Below are 25,275 nucleotides of genomic sequence, written 5' to 3'. Positions count from 1 at the left end.
AGGCAAAATGGTTAAATAAAGGGCAGTGCCGTTGTTCAAGGGAATATTATGTGGCTTTTAAAAATCTTGTCTTTAGAGAGGGGGAAATAACCCAGAAGGGTACTTTTCTTTTGTGATTTTAAATGAAAAAAAAAATGGGTGAGAAGTGAGGATAAGACTTCTATGACATGGAAAAAAAAAAGTAGATAGCATAATATTAAGTAAAAAAAGAACACAGAATTTCATCTATGCTATGATTTTTAAAATGTACAGTTAAAGAAAAGCATGTCTACATATAGATGTGTTCTGGAAGAGAGCATGGAAACAATAAAATTAAAGAACTACAATGTTTGCTTACAGGGCATCTTTCAGAAACTGTTGTCATGTCTAACTTTTGGTGATTGGTTTGCAGAAACTTATGTCTTGTTTATGGATATGCATAATTTGAATGTAAGAAGAGTTCCTGTTGGTGTTGGTGGGCGGAACATGGAGGAACAAGGAGTTCTTACAAACTCACTTTCTCTTGCTTCTTTGGTGTCTTTCAAGCCAACCCATGACTGGCTGTGCCAGTACAGTGTGGTTACCAGACTGAGAAGATGTTTGCAGGAACTAGGAGACAGAGGGTTTAAGGAGAAAGCAAACAGTAGATAGTGCTGGAAACTTAGTTTCCAGTTGTGACTGTCACTGCCTTGTGTGTGATGTTGGATAAGCCCCATTTCTTCTTTGGGTCTCATTTCCCCATTGATAAAACGTGGTTAATAATATGGTGCTATTTCCTTCAGAAAATTGCTTGGTGGTCAAAACGAGATAAAGGATGTCAAAGAATTTTATAAATTAACGTGATAAATAAATGGGCTGTTCACCCTCACGACTACCACCACCACTATCATGATCATAATAATGATCATCATCGCACTGAATGTATTACTGTCCTACTCCAGGTTCCTCTTGAAGAAGTTTCTAAGACTCACCTAAGTGCATTAGGACCTCCTTGTCCCATGGCCAAGTTGCTACTCCTGCCAACTCCTCTTCTGAGGAGTTTGCAAAGAAAATATTGAGATGTGTTGATCCATCCAATCTAAGAATGTTCTTCAGCTCATTAACATCCATGTAGGCTCTGAAACAGAAGAAGAACTTTGATTGTTACCATACTCAAAAAGATACTATTTAAATAACAGGCATTCTCCAAATGATTTAGAGCAACTATGTGTGCCAGGCACTTTGCTAAGCACGTTATAAACACCACCTTATTGAATTCCCCCAATAATATTATAAGTAAGATGATTCCATTTTACACATCATAAAAATAAGTCCTTGAGAGTTTAAGAGACTTGTCAAAGTTGTTAGGCTTCTTACAAACACAGAGGTAGGTAGTATCATTATCTCCAGAGGCTTAGAGAAACTTCTTCAGATCTTACTAAGTTCAAGCTGCTACTTGGCAGTGTTTTCCTTTTCCTTAATGCTGTCTCCACCCAGGAGGTCTCACAAAGCCCAGCCAGTAGCACACATTAATGATGGTTCTCTTTTCTTCCCCTCTTAGAATAATAGAAGAGCTTCCGCATATATGAAAGACCAAGTCCAAGTTCCCAGCATGGCCTCCAAGACACAGCCTACTCCTTAGCCTCATCTCTCTCTATTCCTTCTCTTGAGCGTCCCACTGAATACAGACATCTCTGCCCCATGTATAGTGCATGATCCCACTGGCACCTTTATTCATGCTCTTTCCTCTGCTGGGACTCTGATCAGCATTTTGTCCTGTGAAGAACAAATCCAAAGTCTGTTCTGGAATCCCTCCTCCAGGAAGACTTCCCTGATGCTCTCCTCCCTGCACCCCTTTTAACATCACCATACTTGTCTACCTCCTACGAGCAGTGCACTCTCTCTCATTTGCCATTTCAATTAATCACGTCCTCTGTCTGTTATATAATACCCATTTGTGGCCACCTGGGGAAAGGGGAGTGCCTTATTCATCTCTGTTTACCGAGTTCTCAGCACAAAGCTTGATACCTGGTGAACACTCAGTAGATTTTTGATGGAATTGAATTAAATTGGGAAAAGTAGGAGTAAAAATATTTAACTCTCAGTCTCAAATTTAGTAACTCCACACTAATGGGGCCTCAGTTTTCTTATCAATACATTGAAATTAGTAACAGCTGCCTGGTGCTCCACAGAGCATTTCTGTGGGTGGAAAACTACCCCTCTACCCTGCTGTGAATAGGATACGTCTCAGACCTAGAGTGTCATGGCCGCCCATGTCACAGAAAGCCCCAAGCTCATGAAACCAAAAATTCATGTGACCATAATTTGTACGACTTTTCACAAAAAACATAGGTTGGAGATACAGGTGGGGCCAGGAGAGTTTATATCTATGTCTAGGTTTAGCTGACTAATTTCAAGAATCACAAGCTCAGATATTGACCTGAAATCTCACTGCTGAGCTCTTTTTTTCCTCAAGAGCCCACATTCAACTTCTTAGGCTGGAAGCCTCATGAGGGATTCTAATAGTCTTCTCTGTCATCAGGGAAGAGAATGAGGAAGGAGACAGCCAACATTTATGAAGCATTTGCTGTATACCAGACCCTGTGTTAGGTACACATGTCTCATCCCTGTTAGGTAGTTGAAGCAATGCAACAGAGTGGGTGAGATGGCTGATTCTTAAGCTACAGCCCTAGGTTTGAATCCAGCTCTTCCACTTTATTTTTGGGTCACCCTGGGCAATGTACTTAACTTCCTGTGCCTCAGTTTCTTTATATACAGAACAAGGGTGATAATAATACCTACCCCATACAGCTGTTCAGAGGGTTAAGGTAGTTAATAAAGAAAGAGTAAAGGGCTTAGAAGAATGTCTAGCATGTAGAAAGCCTCAGCGCATGTTTAACTATTCCCATCACTTATCCCCATCATACAGATGAAGGAACAGGGGTTCAGAGATCACACAACAGGCGACGAGGCCAAGTACAAATCTAGACGTGTCCAACTCTTCCCACAACCTCACCCTCATTTCCAAGCTCACTCAGGCCCACAGTGAAATGGGAAACAATGCCTGGGAGAAGAATGAAAACACAGAGGAGCTGAGATTTTCTTGGATCAGCCCTTTCCACATAATTTATTATTTTCTAATTGATTTGTTCATTTCCATCAAATGTTCTCTCAGGCAGAGAACAAAAATGTTATTAGAGAAAGCCACCTCTGTCCATGGCTCTGAGATGAGAAAGCTTCCAGAGAGAAAAAGACAGGGTGGGTAAGGGCAGGGGAGACGTTTTAATTGGTTGTTTATTCGGTGGTAATTGCAGAAGCCAATCTTTTCAAGAAGCGGTATTCATCCTAGCCCAAAGCAGAAAAATGGGATGTGGGAGCCTCTCCCTGGCTTGTACCTGAATTTTTCCCCCATACTTTGGGAAGCTTCCATTTCTCCGAAGGGGAAGAATCCACAGGAGCAATCCAGGCCCAGGCCCCTAACCCTACTGGCCTCTCTCTTCCCCACCTCTCCTAGAGGGACCTACCCGAAGTGGGAAAAAAAAAAAAAAAGCAAAAACACAGCTCTGTGGATGAAAGTTTTCCTTCTGTTGCCTGAGGTTTTCCCACTAATACAGAGCCAGGCTGGGTGTCTCTCAAATATATCAGGGGGAAAATCTTCGGGACAGGAATACATGTGGGTATTTACCTCCCTACCCTTATGCCTTGAAAGGATGTCTTTTTCCCTTTTGTCAACAAGACAGAAGAGAAAGCAAAGGAGGTCAAATTCAGAAGAAACTACTGAACTACTTTCGTTCTCTCACCTTCATTACTCCTACTGTCTAGGAATAGTGAAGGTGAGAGAAGGAAATGGGCCACATGACTTTCGTTTGGCAATTGTTGGGAAGGCTGGCCCTGTGCATACATTGTACATTGTTCAAATACACTTTAAATTGTAAGGGCTTGGTGTGGTTTCTCCTGCCTGTAATCCCAGCACTTTGGGTGGCCAAGGTGGCAGGAATTCTTGAGGCCAGGAGTTTGAGACTAGCTTGGGCAATACAGGGAGATCCATTTCTACAAAGAATACAAACAATTCAAAAAATTATCTGGCCATGGTGGCATATGCCTGTAGTCCCAGTTACTTTGGAGGCTAAGACAGGAGGATCACTTGAACCCAGGAGTTCAAGGCTGCAGTGAGCTATGATGGCACCACTCTACTCCCACTTGGGCAAAAGAGCAATATCCTATCTCTTTAAACAAAAACAAAAACAAACAAACATTATTTACTTCCCAGAAAAAATCAATCAAAATCCCAAAACTCACGAAGTTGGACAGACAGACGTATATCTATGGGAAAGTTGTCTGTCCAACTGTGTGTGTGTATTAGTCTGTAGATTAATCCGTGTGTGTGTGGATCTGTAGGTTAATCTGTGTGGATTAATCTGCATAGAAGCTTTGCTACTCAGAATTGGACAGATAGACCTATATGTATGGGCAAGTAGGTTTGAGTATCACGTAGCTCAGGAGGGTACCAAGAGGATTAAATAAGACAATCCCAGCAGATAACTAGAAAATGTGAGCTTCCCTCCATATCCTGGTGTCCTAATTTCGCCTACTAGGAAAGACCCTAAATGGGCAGTCTGCCTCTGGGTGGCTCTCCCAGTCTCAGTTTTCAGTGTCTCTTCCTCCTACAAACTCAACTACTCAAGTTATCTTGGTTTCCTTATTCTGGGAACCTTTAGTTTTCCCCAGTTATGCCCAACCCCTAAGTATGTCCATTAGTTTCCCTTCTCTGCCTTACAATATCTCTTCTTGATTCTTAGCTCTTTTAAATCTTACAATCCCTGCAAAGCCCAGCTTACATGTGATGCACTTCATGTATCCTCTTATGACTACCCTTGTCTGTAAAGTAGGGATGATGATGACCACCTGTCAAGGGTGTCATAAGAATTAGAGGCAACATAGGTTAAGTGCCTAGCATGGTGGCTGGCACAGAGAAGGCATCACTGATTAGGATAGGCTCCTTTTACTCCATTTACTGTTAGTAAAATGAAAATTATTAATAATCAAATCATCATCATCACCTCTATCTGAAAATGAATGCTTCTGCTGTTTTTTCCATCAGGTAATGAGCTTCTGGCAGTCAGGACCAAATCTTTATTATCTCTGTATCACTTAAAAGCATCCTTCAAGAGAGAACCACCACTGAAGGGCAGCTACTGAGCACCTCTCTCTCAAACTGCATAGTTTCAAAACAGGATGAGCAAGCCCAGAGCTCAAGGAAGGGGAATGATTTGCCCAAGGTCAAATACCTAATACAGGGTATAGAAAAGCCTGGCAACAAGCCTCTCTGCTCCAACCTGTGTGCATGCCACTTGCGTATAACAGCAGTTTTGTATCACAAGTAAAGTCACCTCTTTCTTCAAGTGGACACAGTTCCCTGCAAAGGTGCATAGTTTAGAGAACGAGTAATGGGAAGGATGGCAGCCTCCATTCTCTCCCTCAGCTGGACACCTGGGTGCGGGACCCTGCATTGCCTGAGTATCTCACCACTTCTCACTGTACTCTGCTGGTTGTTCTCCAGCTCAGGGTTTCTACCTAGTCAGTTAGGTTGTGAAATAGATCTGGGTCTTCTAGATCATGTTCTACAGAAGGCTAAATTTATAAGAAAGAGATGAATATTCAAAGACAAAGTTGGCTGAGTCAAACTGGTTTGGAACATGTTCTGTTAAATAGGGTTAAATACACACATTTTTTAATTGCAAGGATTTTCAGAGCCTCAAATATGCAAAATCAAAGTAAGGCAGATAGTACGGGAAGTGTACCCAAATATATTTGACCATAATTCCTCCTCCACACCCCTCCCCCTTACACTTCCACCTTTGCCAAAAACCAAACAACAGTACAAACCACAAAGTTTGGAAAATATCGGCTGGATTGAAACATCCCTCCTAAATTAGATCCTTTCCCCTGAGCCGCCTCTCGAGAGTGGTCTCTTTTCTTCCTGCACAACCCATGCACCTGGATCCACTGTGGAAATTGCGGGTCCCCTGGAATGTCTGTTTCAGGGGGCCCAGCCCTGATTGCCAAGGCGCCCAGACTTTACCCCTTTGCCAGAACTGCATTTCAAAGCCATGAGTACAGTTCTGGAGGGAGATCAAAGCTCTCTCAACTCAACTGTCATTAGAATATTTTCTTTATGCATCTCACTCGTTGGTGAGTGCCAACAACATATTTCCTAAATGCACTGGCCTGAGATGGCACGACTCTGTAATAATCTGAATGAGAGGGCTGTCAGGGCCTGTTTTATTGAGAGAGAAGCAAAAGGGAACCACATTCAGAATGCAAAACAACAACAGCAACAGCAACAAATCCTTTAAATAAAATTAAGGGAAAAAGTGTGAGAAGGCCTGAGTTTTTCCATCTCTAGAAACATGACACACTGGCCTTCCAGTTTCAGTGGTGCTGTTTACAGTGAGCCCAGGTCAAGACTGAGGACTCTCAATTTCTATTTACAAAGTAGGCCACTCTTCAGTGGACTTCCCCTATGTAGAAGTGATAGCTGAGGAGATCTTTAAGCAATGTCATGCCAGAGTCATGCTTCCTGGGCCCTTGATGGGTGCGGCTGGTCACAGGGATGGTACTGGCCATGTGTTGATGCCCTCAACTGGAGGAGGGTTTGTGTGAACCAAACACTGGCTGAGAGGGGGCCACTTTTAAGTTGGAGACTGAGAACGGTTCTTTCAGGTTAGAATAAAAGGCAGCAGAGAGTAATTTTAAGAGAGAGACAGACTGGAGTTCAAATCCTTCTTCTTCCACAAAGTGGTCTTGTGATCTTGGGCAACTGACCCTGTCATTTGTATCTCAATTTCCTCATCTGTGAAATGGGAATTAGAAAATTCAACACAGAAATGGGGATATAAAAATTCAAGGCAGTAATGCATGAGAAAATACCTAGAAGAGTACCCAACTCATGAAAAACCCTCAAGATGTGGAATTATCTTTTAAGCTAGTTCATAGATCTAGAGAAAACTGGCCATAGCTCCCAATGCCTGTTGGGTTCCCACTCCACCAGCAAAACCTGGTTTCCTTCACTAAATCAATGTGTTTACCTTCTTCACAGGAGGTTGTCCTGTTTCTCCATCTCATAGAGCAAATTCTGTAACATTGCCCATTTCCAAATTCTGATTGTAGCTTGTCATTCCCAAGGAGGTCCTCAAGTCCATGAACCACTACTTAATTTTCAGAACACACCAGACCGCTTGAAAATGATTATCAGATACAAAGATCAAAGCCACTCAAGGCAAGTCATTAAAGCATGATAAACCTCAGAATGTTTATTGCATCCATATCCTTGTTCCAGATAACAGACTTTCTCCAAGCTGTGACCAGCACAAAAATCTGAATTTTGTTCTTTATCCCAAGGGTCCTAACAAACTGGACTTGATCCTCCTGCTTAGTTTCATTGTCAAAAATGATAAATCTGCCTTGCTAGTCTATAAAAAAAGACACAGAAAGAAAATGCTGGGAGAGTTTATTAAATTCTTGGAATCTTGAATGATTAGTTTCCAAAATAACAGATTTTATATGGAAGCTTGACACATAGGAAAGAAAAATGTAACAGCATCAATCAAAGACTAACTGAAAAACTGATCATTCCTTTATTTAGTTATTGAATGAGTCATTCTTTCCTTACCTCCATTTTTTCCTCCCTCCTTCCCTGCCTTCATTCTCTGCTTCCTAAGTTCCTTCCTCTCCACATATCATTCATTTATTCTTTTCTGCTTTCCTTCATCAACACTTACTGAGATTTTATCAAATACTATGCTTTAAGCTAGAAACTGTGCCTATAGATAATGAGAAAAAAAGCATGATTTTCATTATCAGGGTATCAGAAATTTTATGAAGAAAGTGAGACAAGTAAATGAATGATCACAACATAATACAATAATACTAGTAACACTACCATTTGGGAAAGTTTACTACAAACTGGAACTGTTGAAGCATTTTTAAATACATATATTTTATTGCACTTTAGGTTCTGGGGTACATGTGTAGAACATGCAGGAATATTGCATAAGTACATACACGGCAATGTGGTTTGCTGCCTCCATCCCCCCGTCACCTATATCTGGCATTTCTCCCCATGTTGTCCCTCCCCAACTTCCCTACCTCCTGCTGTCCTAACCCTGTTCTACCCCAACAGATCCCAGTGTGTGATGCTCCCCTCCCTGTGTCCATGTGTTCTCGTTGTTCAACATCCGCCTATGAGTGAGAACATGTAGTGTTTGATTTTCTGTTTTTGTGTCAGTTTGCTGAGAATGATGATTTCCAGATTCATCCATGTCCTACAAAGGACACAAACTCATTATTTTTTATGGCTGCATAGTATTCCATAGTGTATATGTGCCACATTTTCCTTCTCCAGTCTATCATCGATGGGCATTTGGGTTGGCTACAGGTCTTTGCCAACTGTTTACAATGTAAAAGTGCTGCAGTGAACACACATGTGCATGTGTCTTTATAATAGAATGATTTATAATCCTTTGGATATATACCCAGTAATGGTATTGCTGGGTGAAATGGAATTTCTATTTCTAGGTCCTTGAGGAACTGCTACTTTGTCTTCCACTATGGTTGAACTAACTCCCACCAACAGTGTAAAAGTGTTCCTATTTCTCCATATCCTCTCCAGCATCTGTTGTCTCCAGATTTTTGAATGATCACCATTTTAACTGGAATGAGATGGTATCTCAATGTGGTTTTGATTTGCATTTCTCTAATGAAGTGATGATGAGCATTTTTTCATATGTTTGTTGGCCTCATAAATGTCTTCTTTTGAGAAGTGTCTGTTCATGTCCTTTGCCCACTTTTGAATGGGTTTGTTTGTTTTTTTTCTTGTAAATCTGTTTTAGTTCTTTGTAGATTCTGGACATTAGCCCTTTGTCTGTTGGGTAGATTGCAAAAATTTTTTCCCATTCTGTTGGTTGCTGGGTGACTCTAACGACTTTTTTAAAAAATTATTTATTTATTTATTTATTTATTTATTTATTGCTGTACAGAAGCTCTGGAGTTTAATTAGATCCCATTTGTCTATTTTGGCTTTTGTTGCCAATGTTTTTGGTGTTTTAGTCATGAAGTCCTTGCCTATGCCTATGTTCTGAATGGTTTTGCTTAGGTTTTCTTCTAGGGTTTTTATGGTGTTAGGTCTTATGTTTAAGTCTTTAATCCATCTGGAGTTAATTTTAGTGTAAGGTGTCAGGAAGTGGTCCAGTTTCTGCTTTCTGTACAATGGACAGTTTTCCCGACACCATTTATTAAATAGGGAATCCTTTCCCCATTGCTTGTTTTTGTCAGGTTTGTCAAAGATCAGGTGGTTGTAGATGTATGGCATTGCCGTCTACATCTCTGTTTTGGTACCAGCACCATGCTGTTTTGATTACTGCAGCCTTACAGTATAGTTTGACTCCAGCTTTGTTTTTTTCTTTTTTTGTTTGTTTGTTTGTTTTTTATGCTTAGGATTGTATTGGCTATGTGGGCTTTCTTTTGGTTCCATATGAAGTTTAAGGTCATTTTCTCCAGTTCTGTGAGGAAGGTCATAGGTAGCTTGATGGGGATAGTGTTGAATCTATAAATTACTTTGGGCAGTATGGCCATTTTCACGATATTGATTCTTCCTAACCATGAGCATGGAATGTTTTTCCATCTGTTTGTGTCCTCCCTTATTTCCTTAAGCAGTTGTTTGTATTTCTTCTTGAAGAGGTCCCTTACATCCTTGTTACTTGTATTTCTAGTTTATTGTCTTTGTAGCAATTTTGAACGGCAGTTTGTTCTTGATTTGGCTCTCTTTAAGTCTGTTATTGGTGTATAGAAATGCTTTTGATTTCTGCACATTGATTTTGTATCCTGAGACTTTGCTGAAGTTGCTTATTAGTTTAAGGAGATTTTGGGCTGAGACAATAGGGCCTTCTAAATATACAATCATGTCATCTGCAAATAGAGACAATTTGACTTCCTCCTTTCCTAACTGAATACCCTTTATTTTTTTTTGTTGTTGCCTGACTGCTCTGGCTAGAACTTCCAACACTATATTGAATAGGAGTGGTGAGAGAGGGCATCCTTGTCTAGTGCCAGATTTTAAAGGGAATGCTGCCAGTTTTTGCCCATTCCATATGATGTTGGCTGTGGGTTTGTTGTAAATACCTTTTATTGTTTTGAGATATGTTCCATCGATACCTAGTTTATTGAGAGTTTTTAGCATAAAGGCCTGTTGAATTTTTCGAAGGCCTTCTCTGCATCTATTGAGATAGTCATGTGGTTTTTGTCTTTGGTTCTGTTTATGTGGCAGATTACATTTACAGACTTGCATATGTTGAACCAGCCTTGCATCCCCAGGATGAAGCCTACCTGATCATGATGGATAAGCTTTTTGATGTGCTATAGCAATCAGTTTGCCAGTATTTTATTAAAGATTTTTGTATCTGTGTTCATCCTGGATATTGTCCTGAAGTTTTCTTTTCTTGTTGAGTCTCTGCTGGGTTTTGGTATCAGGATGATGTTTGTCTCATAAAATGATTTGGGAAGAATCCTCTCTTTTTGCAATTTTTGGAATCGTTTCAGAAGGAGTGGTACCAGTCCCTCTTTGTATGTCTGGTAGAATTCGGCTGTGAACCCATCTAGACCTGGACTTTTTTTGGTTAGTAGGCTATTAATTGCTGTCTCAACTTCAGTCTTTGTTATTGGTGTATTCAGGGTTTCAACGTCTTCCTGGTTTAGGCTTGGAAGGGTGCAAGTGTCCAGGAATTTATCCATTTCTTCCAGGTTTACTGGTTTATGTGCATAGAGTTGTTTATAGTAATCTCTGATGATAGTTTGTGTTTCTGTGGAATTGGTGGTGATACCCCCTTTATTGATATTGCATCCATTTGATTCTTCTCTTTTTTATTAATCTGGCTAGTGGTCTGTCTGTTTTGTTGATCTTTTAAAAAAACCAGCTCCTTGATTTACTGATTTTTTGAAGGTTTTTTTGTGTCTCTATCTCCTTCAGTTCTGCTCTGATCTTAGTTATTTCTTGTTGTCTGCTAGCTTTTGAGTTTTTTCAATCTTGCTTCTCTAAGCTTTTACAATTTTGATGATAGGGCATCAATTTTAGATCTTTCTTTGCTTCTCATGTGGGTATTTATTGCTATAAATTTTCCTCTAGGCACTGCTTTAAACGTGTCCCAGAGATTCTGGTATGTTGTGTCTTCGTTCTCATTGGTTTTGAAGAACATCTGTATTTCTACCTTCATTTCATTGTTTATCCAGTCAACATTCAAGAGCCAGTTGTTCAGTTTCCATGATGTTGTCCAGTTCTGAGTGAGTTTCTTAATCGTGAGTTCTAATTTGATTGCACTCTGGTCTGAGAGACTGTTTGTTATGATTTCTGTTCTTTTGCATTTGCTGAAGCGTGATTTACTTCCAATTATGTGGTCAACTTTAGGGTAGTGTGGTGTGGTGCTGAGAAGAATGTATATTCTGTGGATTTGGGGTGGAGAGTTCTGTAGATGTCTATTAGGTTTGCTTGGTCCAGATCTGAGTTCAAGTCCTGGATATCCTTGTTAATTTTCTGTCTCGTTGATCTGTCTAATATTGACAGTGGAGTGTTAAAGTCTCCCACTATTATTGTGTGGGAATCTAAGTCTCTTTGTAGGTCGTTAAGAACTTGCTTTATGTATCTTGGTTCTCCCCTATTGGGCACATATATATTTAGGATCATTAGCTCTTCTTGTTGCATTGATCCTTTTACCATTATGTAACGCCCTTCTTTGTCTCTTTTGATCTTTGTTGGTTGAAAGTCTACTTTATCAGAGACTAGGATTGCAACTCCTGCTTTTTGTATGCTCTTCATTTGCTTGGTAAATCTTCCTCCATCCCTTTATTTTGATCCTATGTGTGTCCTTGCATGTGAGATGGGTTTCCTGGATACAGCACACTGATGGGTTTTGACTTTTTATCCAATTTGCTAATCTGTCTTTTGACTGTGGCATTTAGCCCATCTACATTTAAGGTTAATATTGTTATGTGTGAATTTGATCCTGCCATTTTGATGGTAACTGGTTGTTTTGCCCATTAGTTGATGCAGTTTCTTCATTGTGTTGATGCTCTTTACCATTTGGTACGTTTTTGGAGTGGCTGGTACTGGTTGTTCCTTTCTATGTTTATTTACCATTTGGTCTGTTTTTGCAGTGGTTCATACTGGTTGTTCCTTTCCATGTTTAGTACTTCCTTCAGGAGTTCTTGTAAGGCAGGTCATATAGTGACGATATCTCTCAGCTATTGCTTGTCTGTAAAGGATTTTATTTCTCCTTCACTTATGAATCTTAGTTTGGATGGATATAAAATTCTGAGTTGAAAGTTATTTTCTTTCAGAATGTTGAATATTGGCCCCCACTCCCTTCTAACTTGTAGAGTTTCTGCTGAGAGATCTGCTATGAGTCTGATGGTTTTTCCTTTGTGGGCGACTTGCCCATTCTTTCTAGCTTCCCTTAGGATTGTTTCCTTCATTTCAACCCTGGTGAATCTGACAATTAGGTGCCTTGGGGTTGCCTTCTTGAGGAATATCTTTGTGGTATTCTCTGTATTTCCTGGATTTGAATGTTGGCCTGCCTTGTTAGGCTGGGGAAGTTCTCTTGGATAATATCCTGACGAGTGTTTTCCAACTTGGATTCATTCTCTCCGTCACATTCAGGTATGCTGATCAAGCATAGATTAGGTATTTTCACTCTTTTTTCCCTTCACTTTTTTTCTCTGATCTTGCCTTCTCATTTTATTTCATTTATTTGATCTTTTATCTTTGATATCCTTTCTTCTGCTTGATGGACTCAGCTGTTGAAGCTTGTGCATGCCTTGCGAAGTTCTCATGATGCATTTTTCAACTCCATCAAGTCTTTTATGTTCTTCTCTATCTCGTTATTATACTTAGCATTTCATCTAACCTTTTTTCAAGGTTCTTAGTTTCTTTGCATTGGGTTAGAAGATGGTCTTTTAACTCAGAGAAGTTTGTTATTATCTACCTATGCTTCTATCAATTTGTCACACTCATATTTTGTCTTGTTTTGTTCCCTTGATGGTGAGGAGTTGTGATCCCTGGGAGGAGAAGAGGTGTTCTGGTCTTTGAAGGTTTCATCCTTTTTGTGCTGTTTTTTTCCCATCTTCATGGATTTATCTCCCTTTGATCTGTGAAGCTGTTGATTTCGGGAGAAATCTCTGAGTTGACGTCCTTTCTGTTGCAGTTGGAGCTATATCTTTTTTGGCCTGTAGAGGCGCTGCTGGGCTGCTTCAGATTCAGTCAGGTTGCTGGGTGGGTGGTCTTCCCCTTGGGTTTGTTTGCAGGTAAAATTAGCCCCACCTTCCCAATGTTGTATCTCCTTCCCTGAGCTCGATCTTCCTGGTTGGGGTCAAACTGGTGCATTTGCTGCCAAGATCTCTGATGCGCAGTCTTCACTTTGAGTTTTGTTGGGGTTGGGGCCTGCCAGGCCTTATGACCTGTTTCTCTGCTTTCACCTCTGCCTCTTTCTATGAGACAGGTTGTTCTGTCCCATTGGCGCTAGTCCAAACTTCTGCCCAGGTCCGATGGGAGCTATCGCTCAGATTTGCATTGACAACCCACGGCGTCCCTCAGACTGGCGGGGGTTTCTTGGACTGTTGGTTGCAGGAGGGATGAGGTAAGCACAGGATCAGAACTGGAGCATGGAGAGGGTGATATCCCTGACCCTCCGAGCTGGCTGCACGTTCCAGGTGGGGACGCGCCCTGGCCTGTCTTGGTTCATTCTCCCTGGGCGTCTCTCACCTGCTTTGGCTCCCTCCCTGGGCTACTTTCAGAGTTCTTCCAGTCCCCCAAAATGAACCCAGCACCTCACTTGGAATCGTGATGTCCTCTAGCCCAATGTGTCTCATTTGCTGGGAGCTGCATTCCAGTGTTGCCTCCTCTTGGCCATCTTGGCACCACCCCCCCACAAAGTATTTTTTAACATATTATATTTTTGAAGCTTTACAAAACCTTTAGAATATCCCCAACTTACAGGTGATGGAACCAGGGCTAAGAGGGCTGACCCCACTTTTCCACAGTCCCTCCACTCTTAGGTGTCACAGGTAGGATACAACCACTAGTCTGTTGGATACTACCAACCATATCCTTAGTCATTAGTCTCTTACTTCCCCTTATCATATGTGTTATGATAGAGCGGGTGGGTGCTAAATATAAGAAGAGCACACAGTAATGACACTCAGCTGAAGGAGGGTCAGATACCACTGAGGTTTTCACATAAAAAATAAACCTTGGTTTGATATTGAACCAAGTGTGGGAAACAGACAAAATGTCAGAAGCTCCAGAAAGCCCAGAGGCATAGAAGAACATGAGAATACACACTACCAGTCCTCACTTGCAAGTGTTTTCAAGGTTGAGGAACCTCACAAGACAAAGCTGGAGGGGACAGCAGTGGCTATATCTGTGCTATAGTTTGGATATTTGTCCCCTCCAAACATCACATTGAAATATAATCCCCCATGTTGGGGATGGGGCCTAGTAGGAGGTGTTTGGGTCATGGGAGCAGATTCCTTAGGAATGGCTTGGTGTCATTCCCATGGCAGTGAGTTCTTACTCTATTAATTCTGGTGAGAGTATTGATGGTGAAAAAGTGTCTGGCATCTCTCCACTCTCTTTCTTGCTTCTTATCTTGCCATGTGATCTCTGCATATGCTGGCTCCTCTTTACCTTCCAAGCATGAGGGGAAGCAGTTTGAGGCCCTCACCAGAAGCGGACACTGGTGCCAGGCTTCTTATATAGCCTGTAGAACCATGAGCCAAATAAATCTCTTTCCTTTGTCAATTACCCAGCTTCAGGAATTCCTTCAAAGCAACACACAACAAACTGACAATCAGGAAGGGTCTGGTATACCAAGCAATGGAGAATTGAAAATGTCCTGGGAGCCCCAGGCAGACCCTGGCAGATTATATGTAAGAGGATAAAATGATCTGGTTTACATTTTCCAGGGAAATTTCTGAAGCAATTTGGGAGATGGAGTAGAGGTGATGAAAGTGGAGAAGGAGGCGTTGGCAGTGTCTCACAACAACGAGAGTGTATATAAGAAGTAGTGGTATTCATAAAATTGTGATGCTATATTCAAAAGTAACACAATGGGGAAAATTTGACAGAGTTAGGGTGGGAGTGAGAGAAGCTGAATTGTTGGTCTGGTTTCTGATTTTGTCTCCTGTAGTATTTTTCTTTTATCAGTCTCAGACCCTACACATCAAAGACCCCCCCACCCCCCCGCTTATTGGTGCTCTACATGCTAGGCCCAGTAAGAGTTTATCTGCCAGCAGCATGTCCTTTGCTGAGTCTCCTGGAAGTCCAACCCATAGGAAAACCACTGGCCTTCAACTCCTTGTGGATTGGATCATGATGGGACTGGTAATTGGTAGGATGGAGAATCCTAACAATTTAGTTCAGAGGAGAGGAGTTGCTGGTTCAGAGAGGCAGAGTGCACCAGTGGTGAGATTCTCAGACTTTTGGGATATTATTAGATTGGTGCACAAATAATTGCAGTTTTCACCATTACTTTTAAATGACAAAAGCCACAATTACTTCTGCATCAACCTAATAATAAACATTGAGATGGAAGTCAGCAGTGATCTGTAATTTTGATGAATAAAGCATTCAAAATGGGAAAAGAAACCACTCCATCATGTATGAGGTCCCTCATATCATAAAATAAAAGGTACTTGAGTAATATTCCAAAAGAAAAAATAATCTCAGAATAAAGGGCACTACTTCACAATAAATGCATTTTACTATAAACTACATAGCTGCTAATTTTCTCATTTACATTTTGGAAAATAATTTTGCAGATTGTTAGGACAGAAAGTAAAGTGTCAGAACACCTGGTTCCTGGCAAGCTCAGCTACACTCGCTTGGTTAACATGACTCATCCTTTAGGACACAGCCTAAAAGCTATTCCAACCCCCTATGTCTTAGTCAGGCAGCCATTCTCTCTGTTCCCTCAGCACCTTGGACTTCTCCGTAGCAGCAATTAGCCAGCTAGCTATTTATCTTGCTGCAGGAAATTCCAAACAGGCAGAATCACAGGTGTCTTGTGCAATGTTCAATGTTGTATTTCTAGCACCTAGGACTGTGCCTGGCATATAGAAGGCAGACACACACACTCATGAGAAACTACAGAATGAATAGTCACTTCCCTAAGATCTTCTCTTGGGGTACCACAATCGCTGTTTTGACAGCCTCCGAAACTCGGAGTTCATTTATTTTATTTTATTTCTTTTAATGTCTTTTTTTAAATTTATTTTTTATTTTTTGTAGAGACGGGGTTTCACCACGTTGGCCAGGACGGTCTCAATCTCTTGACCTTGTGATCCACCCACCTCGGCCTCCCAAAGTGCTGGGATTACAGGCATGAGCCACCGTGCCCGGCCTGAGTTCATTTATTTTCAAATCAGCTATTAAGGCATGAGGAATCTCTTGCTCAGTAAGGAGGTGTAAAAATGGAAGCCATATTGTGTTCAAAAGCAACACAACAGTAATGCAATTATCTGATTCAGATGATCATTTTCGCAACAACTGTACAGTTCAAAGGCCCATAGCTGTCTTCCCAGCACCTCACTTGCTTCTTGGAACACCGAAACCACATCTGATAAATAGCACAACTGACCACACTGAGCACAACTCACTGACAGCCCTGTGACTTCTCTTATGCTTAACACACAAGGAAACAAAGACAATCACATCTATTTCATAAGCTGTATCAGGCACAATGTTTAGGTACAAGGGTTATTTCAGAAGACAGCATAGTTTGGACCTAGATGTTAGCCATGTAGGCATATAGCTGATGTGAACACTAACTAAAATATATTAACTTTAGAAAGGATAAATCGAGAATTACATTATCACCAATATGTGTTAAAATGACAATATCTAAATTTTAATCTAGACCATAGCCCCATAAAAATCACTTAACTTAGGCAAAAAAACAAATTTATTTAAAATTAAAGCAATACTAGCATTACAGTAGATGTAGGTAGGTCTCTCTGGATGAGTTAATAAGTCTAATAACTTCTCCAAATTTGGGTCTCCCTTGGGGTTAAACAGAGACAACTCTTAGAGAGGAATGTGATGATCAAGGACTTCAAGTATAGATAGAGAAGTGATGCTGGGAAGCCTGACGTTATATGTCAGCCTGTCAAAAGTAGAATTAAATTCAAATTGATTTTTGGAAAGAGGATGCCACATTTGGAGCCGGAGGGAAAACAGAATAGCAGATATGTAGGCTGTCCCAGTATGGGGTACCATCATCGCAAGGCCACTGGGGGATTTGAGAAATATGAGTAGGATTTCTTTTCCAACTTGTTATAGGTCATACTTGTTCCTTTATCACCACACTGAACACTGTACTCAAGTAGATATAGGGACTGGTCAATCCTTTGAAGGCAAGGACTGTCTCTTATATCCCTTGGTGTCTCCAGTGCCAGTACATGGCTTTATTTGTACCTTTTAAATATTAAGCCCTTCCTTTGTACTCTAGTTCTAGTTCCCACAATCCTGGAACCAGGATTCCAATGTCTGACTGGAGAATATCAGTGCATGAACAAACCTCAAATCCTCCCATTTTACAGATGAAAAATTTGAAATGAGAGAAGAAAAGTGTCTTACATCATGCTGGCCACCAAGTTCCTGGAAGAATCTAGTCACTTCCTTCCTCATGCTTGGCCAAACCACTGGCAAACTGTGTTTTTCTACCATGGATCCTCATGGGAAAGAAACCTCCTCTGCGTCTCTCTTACTTCATGATTTTGTGGAGTTATAATCACCATGGCCCTCTGTGGGCTGTAAAAATAGTTCAGTAGTTAGAAGTCAAGCTCAAAGCTAAGGGCTGCAGTTGGTTGGCTGAATTCATACAAGTCTGGAATCACACACATCAGAAGCATGATGTAGAGACACTGCTCCTCCACCCTCTACCCTTTACTACCAGACCACTAAAACAATCTAGAGCATGGAAAACAAAAAGAAGGAGAAGCAAAGGAGAAAGGAAGAAGACAGGAAATGCTCTTCTGAAAAATGGAGAAACACGAGCATATTCTAGTTATGCAAACAAATCCGTGAACAAAATGCACTGCTGTTCACACACTAGTTTTGTGTTTTCAGCAAGTGAGAATGGAGGTGTGGAGGTTTCCTCTCAGGAGGTGGAACACTGCCCAGCAGTGAGTTTGGAGGAACAAGCTGAGCTGCAACTTAGGAAAATGTATTTCAATAAAACAAAATGTACTGCTGTCTGTCAGTTCAACCCTCTCTCGCACGCCCGCCAGCTTTGTTTCCTAACCTGGAAGGGCATCTGACCAAGTGCGGAGGCTGTCATGAGCGGTCAGTGTCATCAGTGGATGCAGAAAGGAAAATGAGAGTGCTGAGCATGTCAAACCCAGGGTGGAAAAAAACCAACTGCCTCCTGCTGAGGCCCTTGAAAGGTCACCCAGTACTGCCATCCATCCAGGCAGCTGGAGATGGGACAGGGAACACATTTGGGAAAGGGATGAGAGAAGGTGTACCTCAGTCCCTGGCATGTTCCTGTCTTCTCCCTGCAAAAGTGTCCCAACTCTCATCTGTAAACATTGAGACTGCAGAGTGTGCTAGGGTAAGAGTCCCAGGCCAGGAGAGCCTTGGTTTTTGTAGTCCTGAGCACACTATGAGTACCCTCCTAGCTTCCAGTTCCTTCCCTACTCACACTATTCAATGAGCCCCAACTTGCAATCCCAGACATGCCTTTGCTTTTTGCTGGAAATGCTTAAACTTAGTGTGGCATGCTGCTTATCTCTTGGGAAAATGAATATATTAGCATTCAGTTTGTAAGGGACTTTTGGAATTTAAAAAAAAGATTTAACAAACGAAACCTGTGGGTGATAAAATAAAAGGGCTTTTGATAGTACAGAGGGGTCGATTAGGTTATCTCTGTCTCTTACTCCCTCACTGAGATTGTAGTGAGGGGGCTCAGGATTGAAAGGGGCCTAAGAATTTGGGGATATGCACAATAAGAAGTCAGAAGATCTATCAGAGAAGGGAAGTCCCCAAACAACAGCAGGAGTAACAACTGCTATTTTCAGAGCTCACTATGTGCCACGTGCTGTTCTAAAGGGTTAACTGTGTGTTATTTCCTCCAATCCTCTAAACCAACCAATGCAGTAGACTGCTACTTTCATCCCTGACTTTACAGAGGAGGCAACTGAGTCTTTGACAAAGGAAGAGACCTGTGCAAAGTTATGGAACTGTTAAATGACTTGACTGTAGTATGCTCTGTCTCCAAAACTTGTATTCTTATTTATTTGCTAAGCGGTACTAATCTTCCACTGTTCCTCATGGGTCACTGTTTTGAGCTCCTTATTTACTTCATCTTTAGGGGTCTTGAGCAGTTCTTCTTTTAATTCAGTTCACCCCTCCGTTCTGCTCTTAAGACCAAAGTGGTATGCATGCAAGCCTCACAGATGGAACTTGTGAGTAAAGGTGGACTTCGCTCAAAAGAAAAGCATGAAGAAAACCCAGACTGAATCAGAGAACACCAAACCATACGTGCAAGTATTACTGCATCTGTATGTCTGTGCATCAACCCTCAAGCAGGCATGAGGGCTGCAGACGGTGGAAACATACAGAAACTTCACCAGTCTGGCACATTTCTCATTATGATCCATCCCAACATTGCCTGGAATGGTTTTGTACAGAAATATATCTTTTAACACTGCCAGTTATTTGGGTCATTTTAAAAATGACCCAGTGTGCAAATTCAATAACTCAATGAGTTTGATAGAAGTTATATGGTCTTTATTTAAAAATACCAATTCTGTGGCTAGTCTTTTTAAAAACAAGTTAATATTTTGAGAATGAAAATAATCTTAGTAAAAAGGCTCTTGATTTGTATATGACAATTTCATCCAGGCCTTTTTTATTTTTATGAGCCTGTAGGAACAGTCTCTATAAGACAGTGCTGACAGGGAGGAGATGGTGTCCACATGTGCTCACAAGAAGGGAAGAGACTTTTCTCCAGCACCTACTATGCTCCAGACACTGTACCATACCAGGTGTCTCACACAGATGACTCCATTTGAGTGCCATGGTGTGTCACAGGATAGCTGCTATCACTCAGTTATTACAGATGAGAAACCAGTGACTCTTATTGAGCAATGTGCCAAGGTCAGTCAGCTAGTGCAGAGCAGAGCCAAGATTCAAACCCCGGTCAGTCTCTAGAATGCATAATTTTCCACTACACCAGACCTGACTCCTGTTATTGCTTTAATGAATATTAGTCACATTAAATAAACCCTGATATTCTGATTATAAAATTCCAAGCAATTTCTTTTACATGGTTACTGGAAAAGAATGAACAAAGTTACTGAAAAAAATAACAATGCCCCCTTTCATCTTCATGCTGGTTAACTCTTCCCAGAACTCTTTCTGGGATATTATTTTATGAGACCCTCATGGCAATTGTGTGATCCAGGCAGTCAGATATTGTTATTCCTTCTACATAGATGTGGAATTGGAGGCTCAGAGAGATTATAAGACTTGCCCAAGATTGCCAAGCCCAGGTTAGAATCTATTTCAACTGAATTATTTCATTCTAAATCAGCTGGAGTCTTCAATGTCTATAGTCTGAAGAAAAAACTGTGGCATCTCGCTGCATGAAGCCCCAACCAGACTCTATCTTTCTTGCATCTTCTCAACACCTTCCCGCTTTAATTTCTTTATCCCATTAACACTACATGTCTTGCCTTACCACCAGCTCCTTTTCATCATTACAAAGCCTGCCCATGCTAGAAGACTATCATGTCCCTTCTCCATCATTAAACCTTTCCCAATTTCTCCAAACCACAGTGATCCTGCCCTTTATCAGAGCTCATGGGAGTCTTATAAACTATGTGGTTTACAAGGAAATTAGTCATCTGCCTTCTTGCCTTCTCTTGAATGACTGTAACCAAATGTCATGAAACCACAGCATACAAGCACCTTGAAGACAGAGATTATATCTTGGACCCCTACAGGATTTATCGCAGTTCTCTGGATACTAAGGTGTTTTAATAGAATATGGATGATGGGTAAAAACATAAACATACTAAATATAACCTTTCCAGGTTTTAAGCTGGTGTCTAAAGTATCAAGGCAATATAGAGGGCAGTTGAGATACTTTGGGAGTAGGAAGTGAGACCCTGGGTCTCCGTCTCAGCTCAGCCCCACTCTCACTGCATGGCTTGTGTCAGTGTCTGCCCCTCCTTGACGGCTTGGTCTCCCCATCTGCAGCAAGAGAGAACTGGACCCATCTACAGTTCCATTCAGCTCTGAGAGACCCTCATTCAGATTGAAAAGAAAGAGGAAAGTAGGAAGTTTATGCTCCATGAGATCAAATCAGAAATTAAGTAGGAAACCCCACCCAGAGAGGACAGATCGTTCAGTGGGCCCTGATTAGAGCAGAAGAAGAGGCTGAGGGAGGCTACAGCTGCCAGCAGAGGGGTCGGGGCTGTCCCCAAGACTTATCACAGCCCGTCCGTGAGACTTCCAATAACTTCCAAAAGCAACAGCAACAAAAACCTGGCCTCAGGAGATTGCCCTTGTTACATTAAAAATATATTAATAATAAAGAGAAGACAAAGGAAATATTTCCCAAATAATAATAAAGAGAAGACAAAGGAAATGTTTCCTTATGAGACAACAGTGTGTAGGGAAAGTGTCTTTTTTTCCACCCATCCCATTTCACATGAGTAGATATTCAGGAACAAAGGTGAGTTCACTCGAGGGTACCAGAGCTTGCGGTTTAGAAGGGTCCAAACAGGAACCTGGTTGGTTTGCTGCAATATCCTCTCTCAGTGAGATAGCTATAGTCTAGTGTCAAATGCCCGCGATTTCCTGACACTGGTGCTATCTATTAATATCCAGGTTTTCCATTTCATTTGTAAAAGGGTGTGTGAAGTGCATTCTACCTGTGTATAGACATCTCTAATGGCTGCAGATGAAGTTCTGCCTCCCTGGCTGTTCTCCACCACTGTAGAGAATGGCCACGGTTCACCTGGAATATCTTTTTCTAACAGGCCGGTCTCATAGAAAGACGTTTACTGCTCACACAGACCGCTCGTCCCTGCTAGTACTATGGACCCTTCCTTTGCACCAGTGATTGCAGTGGGGTGTTTACTTCTCTGTCCTACCCACTAGGTGGTAAGCTCTAGGAGGGCAGTGACTGGGCTGGCACAGAGAGAGCATTCAAGAAACATTTGTTGAGAGAAGAAAAGGACAGAAGGCAGGGAAAGTGGGAAGAAGGTAGGGAGGAAGGAAAAGAGGATTAAGTCTAACATTAAAGTTTTCCATGAGATGAACTAAACTTCTCTCTGCTCATGGTTTTGATCTCAGTCATAACGACTGACCCCTTATACTCCATGCTGTCTTCTGTACACCACTCTTCACCCTCTCCACTGCCTGGCTTATGCCCTACCCTCTGCATAGGCTGGCTGGCTCTCTGCTCTGGACATTCTTTGCTTGCTCATCCAGAACCACTCCCCACCCTGCTCTGCGTCCTTGGGAGGCTGGCTTCTATTGCATCAACAGGTTCCTTTGTTTTGTGACTTCCAGTTGGATTCAGCAAATGGGAAACACTGGCAGCAGACTGGCAGGCAGAGAGAATGACAGCGTGGAATTTACTCTCCTGGTTCCCTTCTTCTTATCAAGTGGCTATAGGTTGGCTGTTTCCCTTGCTGAGAGCCACAGCTGATCCCAGGAATCCCTCTCCATACAGCCCTTCTCCCTGGTCCCCATAACCACTTTTTCCTCTTGCCCCTACAGGCCAAGGGGAGAAATGGCTCTCCATGTTGCCAGCCTGTAGTATGGTGCGAGGCTTTGCTGGTTGTCCTCAGTCCTGCCTACAACATTGTAAACAGCTTCTTCTTGCAAATAGCCCCTCCTTCAACGCTCCTTAATTATTCTGTTTGAATGTGCCATCTGTTTCCTGCTAGGACCCTGACTGATGCAGTCTGCATCTTTACCTCTCAACAGGCCGCCTATTCTCAAATGCCGACTCAAATCATGCTTCCTCCAGCTGCTTTGCCTTGTTTCCCTAGGCAAATAAATCTCCGCTTTTTAGGTCTCCGGTCCTACTGTGTGTCTGTAAATTTAAAAATCAGAGTTTCTTATGTTTCTATATGACTTTCCCACTGAAGTGGAAGCCCCTCAATGGTGAGGAGCATGTCCAACCCATTGCAACACCCCCAGTGAAAAGCAGAAAGGCTGGTGGGATAGACATGCCCAATGAATGCCTGTTAAAGAGAAGAGAAACAGTCAGTATTTGGCTTTCTGTCGTGATATGGAATAAGGTACTTTTGTGCCGTGCTCACCACCAAGGCCACAAGGCCACCCTCTCCACCAGCACTGTAATCCCAGCTATGGCCTCATTACGCATGATTATCAGTACTGACTTGCATGCCTCTGGTGATGGGAAGCTCACTCACCCATCTAACTGGAGATGATATCATCTATTACTCAGCTCAAAGCTGCCTCCTGCCTCCTGTAATTGCAACACTCAAGTCCCAGCCATGGCTTAGAAACCATATAGAATAATTCTGCGACTTTCCCACCAGATAGGCCTTCAGAGCTTGAAATGTATGTGTCATGAGCATGTAACCATGACCCTCCCTCCCTCCTTTCCTCCCTTTTTTGTTTAAATTCACAAAGCAAAAATTTATCTGCAACCTTCCACAGGTTTCTGTCTGCACACAGGAGAGCTGATTCGGCCAGAACCCAGAAAGCCCCAGCCTCATCACGAGATGACACGTGGTCTGGTGGGCCTCACGCAGGGCACACAGCTTTCCCAGCCAGCAAACAAACAAGCCCTGGTCACAGCGGTCATAGCTGGCACATGGTCACTCACAGACACTCTGGGCACGCATTCCCGTGACTTAGAAAAGAGAAGGCCTTTGGAACCTGACAGTGTTGTCTGCTGATTGTGAGGTATCTGGAACCTGGGGCCTCATGGCCCCTCCACAGCAGCATGGTGCTCTGCAAAAGCCAGCTACTCTTCATCCTGTCTCAATGGTACATAGTTTTTTCCCCCAAAACTTTAGTAGAGCCACTCTTCCTGTAACCTGTCTTTTAATTCTGCCTCTTATTGTTCCTTAGATTAAAACATATTCTCAGCCGGGTGCAGTGGCTCAAGCCTGTAATCCCAGCACTTCGGGCGGATCACGAGGTCAAGAGATCGAGACCATCCTGGTCAACATGGTGAAACCCCGTCTCTACTAAAAATACAAAAGTTAGCTGGGCGTGGTGGCATGCACCTATAGTCCCAGCTACTTGGAGGGCTGAGGCAGGAGAACTACTTGAACCCGGGAGGTGGAGATTGCAGTGAGCCGAGATTGTGCCACTGCATTCCAGCCTGGTGCCTGGCGACAGAGTGAGACTCTGTCTCAAAAAAACAAACAAACAAACAAAAAAAAACAAACATATCCTCCTTCCATGGGAGCTTTGGACCTAGTAGTCTTAGGTTTGAATCCAAGCTATCGATTTATTAGCAGAGTGATCTTACGTAAGTCCCTTCATCTTTTTGAATCTTAAATTTTCACAGCAAAACAGTGTGCCCAGCTTCCGGGCACTTGGTAGGTGCTGCATAAACGTTTGTTGCATGAATGAATGAATGAGCAAATAAATGGATGTACAAATGGATGGATGACTTCCAATTATGCCCATTCTACCCACATCCACTCTGAGCAGGCACAGAGGTACCTCTTGGGAGTCCTGTTTAGTGGCGCACTGTGATTTAGCCTAATGATTTTCTTGACCCATGAACTTAGCTAAGTCACTTCACTCTGAGTTTCCTCTATTTCCCGTCAGTCAAATGTGAATGTTAACCTCTGTGCTGACTCCCTTGCCAAGTTCTGGAAAGGCCCAAGGAGAGCAGAGATGACAATGCACTATGACCTGGAAGAGACCGGTCACACATCAAGGCTTCTCACATGGGCTGCTCATGTCTTGGAGCCAAGGTGAGAGTCCAGGGGCCATCCTGGTGCCAAGAAGCTGAGCTGAGGTGCTTTCTGACTTTCTGCCAGTCAGGGCATGCTTCTGCCAGCATCCTCATTCCTTTGCACATAGGTATTTTGTTCATACACGGGAGGCCCTTGCTCTTTTGAGAGAGACATAAAGAGAAGAGTCAGCAGAAAACCTGCAGAGGTTGGCAAATGTGCTCCAGCCATCAGCAAGTCCAGGGTCCTGTGTGTTGGACAGAATGAAAAGTTCAGTGTGAATCTGGGGAAAACAAGAAAGTGGATATTGAT

The 25,275-nt window shown here is 42.2% G+C and overlaps 1 protein-coding gene across 1 annotated transcript in view; it reads right to left on the bottom strand.

The window, feature by feature from the left end:
• PAPPA (pappalysin 1) overlaps positions 1-25,275 on the bottom strand; it is a 255,070-nt gene that overhangs the window by 195,371 nt on the left and 34,424 nt on the right. The window contains exon 3 of the mRNA XM_032251598.1: positions 951-1,096. Coding sequence (XP_032107489.1) covers positions 951-1,096 — 146 coding nt within the window. The remainder of the gene's footprint in view (positions 1-950; positions 1,097-25,275) is intronic.

The sequence above is a fragment of the Sapajus apella genome, unplaced genomic scaffold, assembly GCF_009761245.1.
Source record: "Sapajus apella isolate SASKATOON/1434 unplaced genomic scaffold, GSC_monkey_1.0 scaffold76, whole genome shotgun sequence".
Lineage (NCBI taxonomy): Eukaryota > Metazoa > Chordata > Mammalia > Primates > Cebidae > Sapajus > Sapajus apella.
Note: the sequence above shows the minus strand (reverse complement) of the source record. Positions and strands in the feature narration are given on the sequence as shown.